This window comes from Carcharhinus amblyrhynchos, unplaced genomic scaffold (assembly GCF_965287045.1).
Source record: "Carcharhinus amblyrhynchos unplaced genomic scaffold, sCarAmb.v2.hapA scaffold_513, whole genome shotgun sequence".
NCBI classification, from domain to species: Eukaryota; Metazoa; Chordata; class Chondrichthyes; order Carcharhiniformes; family Carcharhinidae; genus Carcharhinus; species Carcharhinus amblyrhynchos.
Genome location: NW_027650253.1, coordinates 61,041 through 74,646, shown reverse-complemented (window position 1 = coordinate 74,646; position 13,606 = coordinate 61,041). Strand labels below are relative to the sequence as shown.

Genomic DNA, 13,606 nt, shown 5'->3' with positions numbered 1-13,606 from the left:
ACACTGCCTATGGCTAATAAGCCTATTCTCTTTCAGATGTGAGCACATCCTGTCCCTAAGAATCTTCTCCAGTAATTTCCCCATCACTGATGTAAGGCTCACAGGCCCAGATTGTCTCTTCTGCCCTTCTTAAACAGAGGAACATTGCTGGCTATTCTCCAGTCCTCTGGTACCTCACCCATGTCTAAGGAGGATACAAAGATTTTGGCCAGGGTCTGAATAATTTCTTCCCTGTCCTCTCTCAGTATTCTGGGACAGACCCTTTCTGGTCCTGAGGACTTGTCCACCTTAATGTTTTTCAAAACCTCCGTTTTTGATTCCCTGAAAAGGAGAATGTACTTGGGTCTTGGGCGAAGGTGGGAGAATCGGACTGAATGAACTATTCATTCAGAGAGACAGCCAACCAAATTGCAAGCTTTAGTGACCCCCTTCCCCCGTATTGGAGAACACAACCAGAAGTGGGACAGAGAAGCTTCTATCAGATACTGGAGAAAGCTTTGAGGGGGTGAAATTCAGAAGGACGTTAAGGAAAGAACAAGAGGAATTTGTAAAATATTGGTGAGAAAGTCCCCAGAGGTGTTTTATAAATAGAGGTGGTGGACAGCTGAGGAAGGGTAAGGCTGGTACGATCCTGCACCTTTTCTAAAGATCTGGTTAGAGAGCAATCATGCTTTGTTCAAACGATGTTTAAGGTTAAAGATACTTGCCCAGTCACAAGATTTGCCAGGTTTGAACTAATAAAAATAAACTTTACTCTCTGAGGTCAGAAAGATAAAGCAAAGGTAAATATGAGGTAATGTGAATTAACAGGCACACTGTGTTCAAACAGACCACACTGCACCAGAACAGATATAACCAGGACAGAGTCCATGATTCTATAGATTCTGGAACAGTTCCTACAGATTGGAGGGTAGCTAACGTATGCCCACTATTCAAAAAGGGAGAGAAAACAAGGAATTATAAATCTGACGTCAGTGGTGGGGAAAATTCAGAATCCTTCATTAAAGATTTTACAGCAAAACTCTTGGAAAACAATGTCTGAATTGGACAGAGTCAGCGTGGATTCATGAAAGGGAAATCACGCTTGACAAACTGGTAGAGTTGATGAGGGGGAGCCAGTGGATGTGGTTTAATTGGTTCTCAAGAAGGCTTTCGACAAAGTCCCACGAGATTAGTGTGTAAAATTAAAGCAGATGGGATTGGGGTGATATTGAGATGGATAGAAAACTGACTGGCAGATAGGAAACAAAGAGTAGGAGGGATTATTATTTAAAAGGCGAAAAGCTGCAGCATGCTACTGTGCAGAGGGACCTGGGGGTCCTTGTGCACGAGTCGCAAAAACCCAGTTTGCAGGTGCAGCAGGTGATCAAGAAGGCGAATGGGATGCTGGCCTTTATAGTGAGAGGGATAGAATATAAAAGTAGGGAGGTCTTGCTGCAACTGTACAGGGCACTGGTGAGGCCGCAGCTGGAGTACTGTGTGCAGTTTTGGTCGCCGCACTTGTGCAAGGATATTTTGGCCTTGGAGGGAGTGCAGAGGAGGTTCACTAGGCTGATACCGGAGATGAGGGGGTTGGCCTGTGAAGAGAGACTAAATAGACTGGGTCTATACTCGTTGGAGTTTAGAAGGATGAGGGGGGATCTTATAGAGATGTATAAGATAACGAAGGGGATGGATAGAGTAGAGGTAGAGAGATTCTTCCCGCTTAGAAAGGATAGAACATAGAACATTACAGCGCAGAACAGGCCCTTCGGCCCACGATGTTGCGCTGACCAGTTAAAAAACAATGACCCTCTAACCTAAACCTTTTCATCCATAAACCTATCCACGGATTTCTTAAACGCCCCCAAACTAGGCGCATTTACAACCGCAGCAGGCAGGGCATTCCAATCCCTCACCACCCTCTGGGTAAAGAACCTACCCCTGACATCCGTCCTATAACTACCCCCCCTTAATTTAAAGCCATGCCCCCTCGTGCTAGCTTTCTCCATCCGAGGAAAAAGGCTATCACTGTCCACCCTATCTAAACCTCTAATCATCTTATATGTTTCAATAAGATCCCCTCTTAGCCGCCTTCTTTCCAGCGAAAACAACCCCAAATCCCTCAGCCTCTTCTCATAGGACCTCCCCTCCATACCAGGCAACATCCTGGTAAACCTCCTCTGCACCCTCTCCAAAGCCTCCACATCCTTCCTGTAATGTGGGGACCAGAACTGCACACAGTACTTCAAGTGCGGCCGCACCAGAGTTGTGTACAGTTGCAACATGACGCTGCGACTCCTAAATTCAGTCCCCCTACCAATAAACGCCAAGACACCGTATGCCTTCTTAACAACCTTATCTACTTGATTCCCAACTTTCAGGGATCTATGTACACATACACCTAGATCCCTCTGTTCATCCACACTATTCAAAGTCTTCCCATTAGCCCTATACTCGACACATCTGTTATTCCTACCAAAGTGAACTACCTCACACTTCTCCGCATTAAACTCCATCCGCCACCTCTCGGCCCAGCGCTGCAACCTGTCTAAGTCTCCCTGCAGACTATGACACCCTTCCTCACAATCTACCACACCTCCGACTTTGGTGTCATCAGCAAATTTACTAATCCACCCAACTATACCCTCATCCAGATCATTAATAAAAATCACAAACAGCAGTGGCCCCAAAACAGATCCCTGAGGCACACCACTCGTAACCGAACTCCATGACGAATATTTACCATCAACCACCACCCTATGTCTCCTATCTGCTAGCCAATTCCTGATCCAATTACCTAGATCACCCTCAATCCCATACATCTGCATTTTCTGCAGAAGCCTACCATGGTGAACCTTATCAAACGCCTTACTAAAATCCATATATACCACGTCACAGCGAATGGGACACAGCCTCAAGATAAGGGGGTGGGGGGTGCAGTTTAGAACGGAGTTGAGGAGGAACTTCTTCACTCAAAGGGTGGTGAATCTCTGGAATTCTCTGCCCATTGAAGTGGTGGAGGCTGCCTCGTTAAATATATTTAAGTCACAGGTAGATAGGTTTTTGATAGACAAGGGAATTAAGGGTTATGGGGAGAGAGCGGGAAAGTGGAACTGATCCACTTCAGATCAGCCATGATCTTATTGAATGGCGGGGCAGGCTCGAAGGGCTAGATGGCCTACTCCTGCTCCTATTTCTTATGTTCTTATGTCCATATGTTGGAAGGAATAAACCGTTTTTTTTCCAATTGGCAGGCAGTGACCGGTGGGGTACGAGAGGGATCAGCACTAGGACCTAGCTATTCACTATAAATATTAATGATTTAGATGATGGAACTAAATGCAATACCTACAAATTTGCAGATGATACAGAGTTGGGTGGGTGGATGAGCTGTGAGGGGGATACAGAGATGCTTCAGTGTGATTTGGACAAGCTGAGTGTGAGGGTATCTGCATGGCAGATGCAGTATAATGTGGGTAAATGTAAGGTTATCCACTTTGGTAGCAATAATAGGAAGACAAGATTACTATTTGAATGGCTATAGATTGAGAGAGGAGAATGTGCAGACCTTGGAGTCCTTGTGTATCAGTTACTGAAAGTAAGCACACAAGTATAGCAGGCAGTAAAAATGGCAAATGGTATGTTGGCTTTCATAGCGAAAGGATTCGAGTACATAAGAACATAAGAACATAAGAAATAGGAGCAGGAGTAGGCCATCTAGCCCTTCGAGCCTGCCCCGCCATTCAATAAGATCATGGCTGATCTGTTGTGGCTCAGTTCCACTTTCCTGCCCTCTCCCCATAACCCTTAATCCCCTCTCTTATCAAGAACCCAGCAACCCGCTTCTTAAAAATATTTAGCGAGGCAGCCTCCACCACTTCAACGGGCAGAGAATTCCAGAGATTCACCACCCTTTGAGTGAAGAAGTTCCTCCTCAATTCCGTTCTAAACCGCCTCCCCTTTATCTTGAGGCTGTGCCCCCTAGTCCTACTGTCTTTTTTGAGCGGGAAGAGTCTCTCCACCTCTATCCTATCCATCCCATTCATCATCTTATACGTCTCAATGAGATCTCCCCTCATTCTTCTAAACTCTAACGAGTACAAGCCTAGTTTATTCAGCCTCTCCTCATAGTTCAACCCCCTCAACTCCGGTATCAGCCTAGTAAACCTCCTCTGCACTCCTTCCAGGGCCAAAATATCCTTGCGCAGGTGCGGCGCCCAAAACTGCACACAGTACTCCAGCTGCGGCCTCACCAATGCCCTATACAGCTGCAGCAAGACCTCCCTACTTTTATATTCAATCCCCCTCGCTATGAAGGCCAGCATCCCATTCGCTTTCCTGACCACCTGCTGCACCTGCAAGCTGGGTTTTTGCGACTCATGCACAAGGACCCCGAGGTCCCTCTGCACCGTCGCCTGCTGCAGTTTTTCGCCACGTAAGTAATAGTCCTTCCTACCATTCTTCCTACCAAAGTGGACCACCTCACACTTGCCAACATTAAATTCCATTTGCCATTTCCTGGCCCATTCGCCCAGCCTATCTAGAGTACAGGAGCAAGGATGTCTTGCTGCAATTATACAGAGCCTTGATGAGGCCACACCTGGAGTATTGTATACAGTTTTACCCTCCTTATGTGATGAAGGATGCTGGAGGGAGTGCAGAGAAGGTTTATCAGATTGATTGCTATGATGGCGGGACTGACGTAAAGGAAAGATTGAGCCTGTTATGAATATATTCACTGGAGTTTATACAAATGAGGGGGAATCTCACAGAAAACAATAAAATTCTAACAGGACTAGACAGGGTAGATGGAGGGAGGATGTTCCCGATGGTGGGAGTGTCCAGACCCAGGGGTCACAATCTGAGGATACAGAGTTGACCATTTAGGACAGAGATGAGGAGAGATTTCTTCACTCAGAGATTTGATTTATTATTGTCACATGTATCAGCATATAGTGAAAAGTATTGTTTCTTGGGTGCTACACAGACAAAGCATACTGTTCATAGAGAAATGGTAGGTAGAGAGAAAACAGGGACCAGTGAGTCTGATGTCAGTACAAGGGAAGTTGCTAGAGTTCATTATCGAGGATTGTATAACAGAATTTGGAAGGTATAATCAGACACAGTCAGCATGGATTTACACAAGGGAAATCATTGACAAATCTATTGGAATTTTTTGAGGTTGTAACTAATAGAGTTGACCGAGGAGAACCAGTGGAGGTGATTTATTTAGACTTTCAGAAAGCTTTCCACAAGGTCTTACATAACAGACTAGTGCGTAAAGTTAAAGCACAGGGATTGTGGTTAGCAAATTGAAAGCAAAGAGGTGGCATAAAAGGGTCTATTTTTCTGATTGGCAGTCAGTGAGTAGTGGGGTTCCGCAGGGCTCTGTGCTGGGACCCCAACTGTTCAAGGGATCAAAGGATATGGGGGGATCAGAATATTGAATTCGATGATCAGCCATAATCAAGACAAATGGTAGAACAGTTTGAAGGGCCAAATGGCCTACACCTGCTTCTGGTTTCTATGTTTCTAAGGAAAGGAGAAAGTGCAGACTGTAGTGTTACTATGGTTCTATGGTCTTAGTGAGGGTGTAGAGAAAGATCAACCTAATATATGGTGGGTCCATTCAAAAGTCTGACAGCAGCAGGGAAGAAACTGTTCTTGAGTTGGTTGGTACATGACCTCAGACACTTGTATCTTTTTCCCAATGGAAGAAGGTGGAAGAGAGAATATACAGGGTGCGCGGGGTCCTTAAATATGCTGGCTGCTTTTCCACAGCAATGGGAAGTGTAGACAGAGTCAATGGATGGGAGGCTGGTTTGTGTGATGGATTGGGCTACATTCACAGCCTTTTGTAGTTCCTTATGGCCTTGGGCAGAGCAGGAGCCCAGACCATGCTGTGATCCAACCAGAAAGAATGCTTTCTATATCTGTAAAGGTTGGTGAAAGTCATAGCGGACATGCCAAATTTCCTTAGTCTTCTAAGAAAGTAGAGGCATTGGTGGGCTTTCTTAACTATAGTGTCAGCATGGGGGGGGACCAGGACAGGTTGTTGGTGACCTGGACACACAGAAACCTGAAGCTCTTGACCATTTCCACTTCATCCCCATTGATGTAGGGGGACATGTTCTCCTTTTGACTTCCTGAAGTCGATGACAATCTCCTTCGTTTTGTAAACGTTGAGGGAGAGATTATTGTTGCCGCACCAGATTCTCTATCTCATTCCTGTACTCTGTCTCGTCATTGTTTGAGCTCTGACCCACTACAACAAACTTGAAAATCGAGTTGGAGGGGAATTTAGTCGCACAGTCATAGGTGTATAAGGAGTTTATTAGGGGGCTGAGAACACAGCCTTGTGGAGCATCAGTGTTGTTACCTATTCTTATTTCTTATGGTCTGAAAGTTAGGAAATCTAGGATCGAGTTTGCAGAGGGAGGTGCCGAGGCCCAGGCCATGGAGTTTGGAGACGTTATCACCTTTTATCTAGGTCTGAGTGCTGGGCCAGAGAAATGGTGTGTGCTGTGGACCTGTTGCAGCAGTAGGCAAACTGTAGTGGATCCAGGTAGTCCGGGAGGCTGGAATTGATTTGTGCCGTCACTAGCCTTGCGAAACACTTCATAATGATGGATGTCAGCCACCGGCCAATAGTCATTAAGAGTGGGCAGCCTATGGAATTTGCTACACAGAAAGCAGCTGAAGCCAAAACATTGAATGTTTTCATGAAGCAGTTAGATATGGCACTCGAGGCAAGGGGGATCAGAGGATGCAGTTGGAAGGCCGGGTCAGGCTGTTGAGCTAGACATTCAGAATGAATGGCGGAGAAGCCATGGACTTCAGCAAGGCATTTGATAAGGCCCCCCATGCAAGACTTCTTGAGAAGGTGAGAGGGCATGGGATCCAAGGGGCTTTGGCCTTGTGGATCCAGAACTGGCTTGCCTGCAGAAGGCAGAGAGTGGTTGTGGATGGGTCTTTTACTGCATGGAGGTCAGTCACCAGTGGAGTGCCCCAGGGATCTGTTCTAGGACCCTTGCTGTTTGTCATTTTCATAAATGACCTAGATGAGGAAGTGGAGGGATGGGTTAGTAAGTTTGCCGATGATACGAAGGTCGGTGGTGTTGTGGATGGTCTGGAAGGATGTCAGAAGTTGCAGCAGGACATAAATAGGATGCAAGACTGGGCGGAGAAGTGGCAGATGGACTTCAACGCGGATAAATGCGTAGTCGTCCATTTTGGCAGAACCAATGGGATGAACGAGTACACTATCAAGGGCGGGAGTCTTAGTAGTGTTGAAGAGCAGAAGGATCTTGGGGTCCGGGTCCACAGGACTCTTAAATCGGCCTTGCAGGTGGAGGATGTGGTCAAGAAGGCGTATGGTGTACTGGCCTTCATTAATCGAGGGATTGAGTTTAGGAGTCGGGAGGTAATGCTGCAACTTTATAAGACCCTTGTCAGGCCTCATTTGGAGTACTGTGCGCAGTTCTGGTCGCCTCACTATAGGAAAGACGTAGAAGCTATTGAAAGGGTACAGAGGAGATTTACAAGGATGTTGCCTGGATTGGGAGGCATGCCTTATGAAGATAGGTTGAGGGAGCTGGGACTCTTCTCCCTGGAGAGACGAAGGTTGAGAGGCGACCTGATAGAGGTTTATAAAATGTTGAGAGGAATAGATAGGGTGGATTCTCAGAGGCTATTTCCCCGGGTTGAAATGGTTGCTACGAGAGGACACAGATTTAAGGTGCTGGGAAGCAAGTACAGAGGAGATGTTAGGGGTAAGTTTTTCACTCAGAGGGTGGTGAGTGAATGGAATCGGCTGCCGTCAGTGGTGGTAGAGGCGAACTCGCTGGGGTCTTTTAAAAGACTTCTGGATGAGTATATGGGGTTTAATGGGATTGGGGGTTATAGATAGGTCTGTGGATTGGTAGGTGTTGATGTGATCAGCGCAACTTGTGGGCCGAAGGGCCTGTTTGTGCTATAGTGTTCTATGTTCTAGAAAGCTCAGAGGGCTGAATGGCCTCCTCCCTGTTTTCACTGTAGTGGTAATGTTGGCCATGGTATCGCAATGGTGATGGAGAACCAGAATTATACACAGAAATATCGGCGTTTAAAATGACCTGAAGCTTACATTTAAAAATAGACACAAACCTTGTAGATGGCCAAGAATATACAGCTAGATAATGACAGGGGTGGCTCCCGGGAGAGGGCTGCAGAATCCCGGCATCCACACGGTGCCTTCCGGGAGGGGCTGCAGAATCCCGGGGATCCACATGGTGCCTTCCGGGAGGGGCTGCAGAATCCCGGGGATCCACATGGTGCCTTCCGGGAGGGGCTGCAGAATCCCGGGGATCCACACGGTGCCTTCCGGGAGGGGCTGCAGAATCCCGGCATCCACACGGTGCCTTCCGGGAGGGGCTGCAGAATCCCGGGGATCCACATGGTGCCTTCCGGGAGGGGCTGCAGAATCCCGGGGATCCACATGGTGCCTTCCGGGAGGGGCTGCAGAATCCCGGGGATCCACATGGTGCCTTCCGGGAGGGGCTGCAGAATCCCGGGGATCCACACGGTGCCTTCCGGGAGAGGGTGCAGAATCCCGGGGATCCACATGGTGCCTTCCGGGAGGGGCTGCAGAATCCCGGGGATCCACATGGTGCCTTCCGGGAGGGGCTGCAGAATCCCGGGGATCCACATGGTGCCTTCCGGGAGGGGCTGCAGAATCCCGGGGATCCACACGGTGCCTTCCGGGAGAGGGTGCAGAATCCCGGGGATCCACATGGCCTTCCAGGAGGGGCTGCAGAATCCCGGGGATCCACATGGTGCCTTCCGGGAGGGGCTGCAGAATCCCGGGGATCCACATGGTGCCTTCCGGGAGAGGGTGCAGAATCCCGGGGATCCACATGGTGCCTTCCGGGAGAGGGTGCAGAATCCTGGGAATTCTGGTGGGGAGTGTGGGAACAGATTGGGGGTGGAGGGTTGCTGGGGGTTTAGGGTGAGGGGGCTGGGAGTGGTGGGTGGGGGGGTGGGAATTGAAGAACAAAGAACAAAAAAAAGCCCAGGAAACAGGCCCTTCGGCCCAGCGAGCCCGCACCGCCAACTCAACACCACCAGTTCCCCTCTCCACCCACGACCCTTGTCTAATGTTTTATGGCCAACATTAGACATTGGGGTTGGGGACTTTGGGGTTAGAATGTTTCAGACTAGAAGGGGTTGGGGGTGGGCTGGGAGGGTGTTGGGGGTAGAGAGCTGTTGGGGGGTTGGAAGTGGAGGTATGTTGGGGGTTTGGGAGTGTTGGGGTTGGGGGCTGTTGGGGATTGGGATGGTGGAGTGTTACGGGGGTTGGGGTTGAGGTGGGGGTGTTAAAACCACAACATAAACAGGCCCTTTGGCCCACAAGTTGCGGTTGGAAGTGGGGGGTGTTGGGGGTAGGGAGATGTTGGGGAGGGGGTGTTGGGGTGGGTGTAAGCTGTGGGGGGGTTGGGGTGGGGGTGTGCTGTCGGGGGGGAGTGGGGGGGGGGTGTGCTCGGAGGGGTTTGCTGTTTGTGACCCTGTCTCTTTGTTCCCAGGTCGTATAATATTAACAAGTTGGCCTGTCAGGAAGTGGAAGATGTTCTGTCCATTGGTGAGTGACCGAGTGAAAGATAAAGTTACTCGGAGAATCCGTCTCTCACTTTGCTTCCCATTTCCTGGAGAATTGCAGGAAATTACCAAATAGTTCTAGCACAGAAGGAGACCATTCTGCCCATTGCCTTCATGCTGACCCTGATTTATTCCTTGTCCACCCCATAAGTCTGGGTATCTTCTCCCTTTCCAAAACCACAACTCAACCAGTCTCCAACACATGGTCTACCACCCCAAGGGAGTGGCCGGGGCAGGGGAGGGGTCCAGGGAGGAGGCAGGGCATGGGAGGTGTGGGGGTGGGGAGAAGCTGGGGAGGGTGTGAGATGGGGGGTGGGTACGGCAGAGGAAGGGGTGGGGCCAGGAGAGGGGCAGGCCAAGGCAAGGAGGGGGTAGGGCTGAGAGAGGGGCAGAGCCGAGGAGAGGCAGGATTGGGTGAGCAGCAGCTGGGGAGGAGGTGGGGCAGGGTGCACCGGGGAGGGGAGTGTAGAGGTGGCGGCAGGGCGGGGGAGAGGGATGGAGTGGGGCCGGGTAGGGGGAGTGGGGCGCTGACTGGGCCGGGCTGAGAGAGGGGGCAGGGCAGAGGAGGGTGTGGGGGCAGGGAGGGTTTTGTAAACAAGGCTGAGAATTTTAAAATCATGTTGGGGGTCACTGTCGGTCAGAGTGCACAGGGCGACAGGGTCAGGGTGCACAGGGCGACAGGGTCAGGGTGCACAGGGCGACAGGGTCAGGGTGCACAGGGCGACAGGGTCAGGGTGCACAGGGCGACAGGGTCAGGGTGCACAGGGCGACAGGGTCAGGGTGCACAGGGCGACAGGGTCAGGGTGCACAGGGCGACAGGGTCAGGGTGCACAGGGCGACAGGGTCAGGGTGCACAGGGCGACAGGGTCAGGGTGGGGGGATGTTGTTGATGGGGTGGGGTTGGGTGAGGGGGGGGGCATTGCTGAGCTCTGTGTTTTGAGCTGGCTGTGATGCCTGCCCACACCGGAGCTTGGGGTTTTGTATCTGGGATCTCTGTGCAGGGAATAACCCCTGTGTTTCTGTCCCTCAGCTAAACAGAAGAGCTGTGTGGATCTGCCCATTACTGCAGAGTTTGTGGAGAAAGGTGAGTGAGTGCTGAATTGTAACTGGGCAGCCTGCCTATCCCCTACCCCCTACAGCAGATAGAAGAACATTTTGCATTGAGATAGCGTTTCTCACCAGCACCTTGCACCCTGTTGAACATTGGTCATTCAGCCCATCGAGTCTGCTCTGTCATCCAATGCTAATATTCAATTCCTTTCCTGCCTTATCCCCATCAGTCCTGGACTCCCTAACTGAATAAATAGCTGTGTATCTCAGCAAACCTGTGCTTACTGTGCTAACGTCAAAAAGAACTAGCCAATTACCCCCCGCAAACTTCCCCAAACAACAAGGCAGTGAATAGTTTCGCTTTTCACTGATATTGGTTTAAATGTTATAGAACCAGGTTAACCATCCTGCTACGCAGCAGTGCGGCACTCCCTCAGCGCTGACCCTCTGACAGTGCGGCGCTCCCTCAGCGCTGACCCTCTGACAGTGCGGCGCTCCCTCAGCGCTGACCCTCTGACAGTGCGGCGCTCCCTCAGCGCTGACCCTCTGACAGTGCGGCGCTCCCTCAGCGCTGACCCTCTGACAGTGCGGCACTCCCTCAGCGCTGACCCTCTGACTGACAGTGCGGCGCTCCCTCAGCACCGACCCTCTGACTGACAGTGCGGCACTCCCTCAGCGCTGACCCTCTGACAGTGCGGCGCTCCCTCAGCGCTGACCCTCTGACTGACAGTGCGGCGCTCCCTCAGCACCGACCCTCTGACTGACAGTGCGGCGCTCCCTCAGCGCTGACCCTCTGACTGACAGTGCGGCGCTCCCTCAGCGCTGACCCTCTGACTGACAGTGCGGCGCTCCCTCAGCGCTGACCCTCTGACTGACAGTGCGGCGCTCCCTCAGCGCTGACCCTCTGACTGACAGTGCGGCGCTCCCTCAGCGCTGACCCTCTGACTGACAGTGCGGCGCTCCCTCAGCGCTGACCCTCTGACTGACAGTGCGGCGCTCCCTCAGCGCTGACCCTCTGACTGACAGTGCGGCGCTCCCTCAGCGCTGACCCTCTGACTGACAGTGCGGCGCTCCCTCAGCGCTGACCCTCTGACTGACAGTGCGGCGCTCCCTCAGCGCTGACCCTCTGACTGACAGTGCGGCGCTCCCTCAGCGCTGACCCTCTGACTGACAGTGCGGCGCTCCCTCAGCGCTGACCCTCTGACTGACAGTGCGGCGCTCCCTCAGCGCTGACCCTCTGACTGACAGTGCGGCGCTCCCTCAGCGCTGACCCTCTGACTGACAGTGCGGCGCTCCCTCAGCGCTGACCCTCTGACTGACAGTGCGGCGCTCCCTCAGCGCTGACCCTCTGACTGACAGTGCGGCGCTCCCTCAGCGCTGACCCTCTGACTGACAGTGCGGCGCTCCCTCAGCGCTGACCCTCTGACTGACAGTGCGGCGCTCCCTCAGCGCTGACCCTCTGACTGACAGTGCGGCGCTCCCTCAGCGCTGACCCTCTGACTGACAGTGCGGCGCTCCCTCAGCGCTGACCCTCTGACTGACAGTGCGGCGCTCCCTCAGCGCTGACCCTCTGACTGACAGTGCGGCGCTCCCTCAGCGCTGACCCTCTGACTGACAGTGCGGCGCTCCCTCAGCGCTGACCCTCTGACTGACAGTGCGGCGCTCCCTCAGCGCTGACCCTCTGACAGTGCTGATTTCCATTCCTTGTCCATGACGTCTCAGGCAATCTGCAGCAGACATTGTCTTTGGAGAGAGCGGAGAATTCCCCAGTGTGTGTCTCCCTGCTCTGGGTCACAGCATTCCCCAGTGTGTGTCTCTCCCTGCTCTGTACCTGCTTCAACAAGGTGTCCTTTGTGTCTGCCTCTGCTTGTTGTGAATGATATCCTGAGCTTAACCCGTCCTTTCCTCTTTGCAGTTACTGAACATTACAACCAGTCACTTGTATTCTGCCCAGAGGAACCCAAGATCTTCTTCAGTATTCGGGAGCCCATCGTAAACCGAGTGTTCACCAGCGAACGTTACCGAGGTTTCACAAGCAAGTGTGTCCTTTATCACCAACTCTCTCTTTCCACCGCTCTCACATTAACCAGTCTGTGTCTTACTGAGGATGTGTCTGCTCACATCACTCCCCTTCTGAACAACCTGACTTTGTTTCTCGCACTTTGTTATGCTGGCTTTTTCCCCAGAGGGAATTCCTGTGCCTGCAGTGGAATTTTCCAGTGTAAACACAGTATCACCGCAAAATAAAATACTGCAGATGCTGGAAATCCACAACAAAAGCAAAAAATGCTGCAGCAATTGTGACAAGAGAATAGAGCCAACGTTTCGAGTTTGTATCACTCTTCTTCAGAGTTAAAGAAAGAGAAATGTGTTGGATTATATACTGTATGCAATCAGAAGCACCAGCTTAAGTCCAGCAGATTTATTTGGAATCACGAGCTTTCAGAGCGCTGCTCTGTGAGTGATAGCCTGATGAAGGAGCAGCACTCTGAAAGCTTGTGCTACCTGTTGGACTTTAACCTGGTTTTGAGACTTCTTTACTGTGCCAACGCCAGCACCTCCACATCATATCTACTACGTAAGCAGCAGAGTAATAGGACACTGATTGGTGGGAGTTAGGAAAGATTGCAACAAAAATATTATGGGCATAAGACAAAGGAAGTTTTAATGATAGTGTTAAAGATTATAAGACCCTTGTCAGGCCCCACTTGGAGTATTGTGCGCAGTTCTGGTCGCCTCACTATAGGAAGGGCGTAGAAGCTATTGAAAGGGTACAGGGGAGATTTACAAGGATGTTGCCTGGACTGGGAGGCATGCCTTATGAAGATAGGTTGAGGGAGCTGGGACTCTTTTCCCTGGAGAGACGAAGGTTGAGAGGCGACCTGATAGAAGTTTATAAAATGTTGAGAGGAATAGATAGGGTGGATTCTCAGAGGCTATT

The 13,606-nt window shown here is 51.0% G+C and overlaps 1 protein-coding gene across 1 annotated transcript in view; it reads left to right on the top strand.

Moving 5' to 3' along the window:
• The window catches only part of nadk2 (NAD kinase 2, mitochondrial), a 73,488-nt gene that overhangs the window by 50,649 nt on the left and 9,233 nt on the right, over nt 1-13,606 (top strand). The window contains exons 9-11 of the mRNA XM_080184000.1: nt 9,543-9,598; nt 10,646-10,699; nt 12,581-12,704. Of these exons, the coding sequence (XP_080040126.1) occupies nt 9,543-9,598; nt 10,646-10,699; nt 12,581-12,704 (234 nt within the window). The remainder of the gene's footprint in view (nt 1-9,542; nt 9,599-10,645; nt 10,700-12,580; nt 12,705-13,606) is intronic.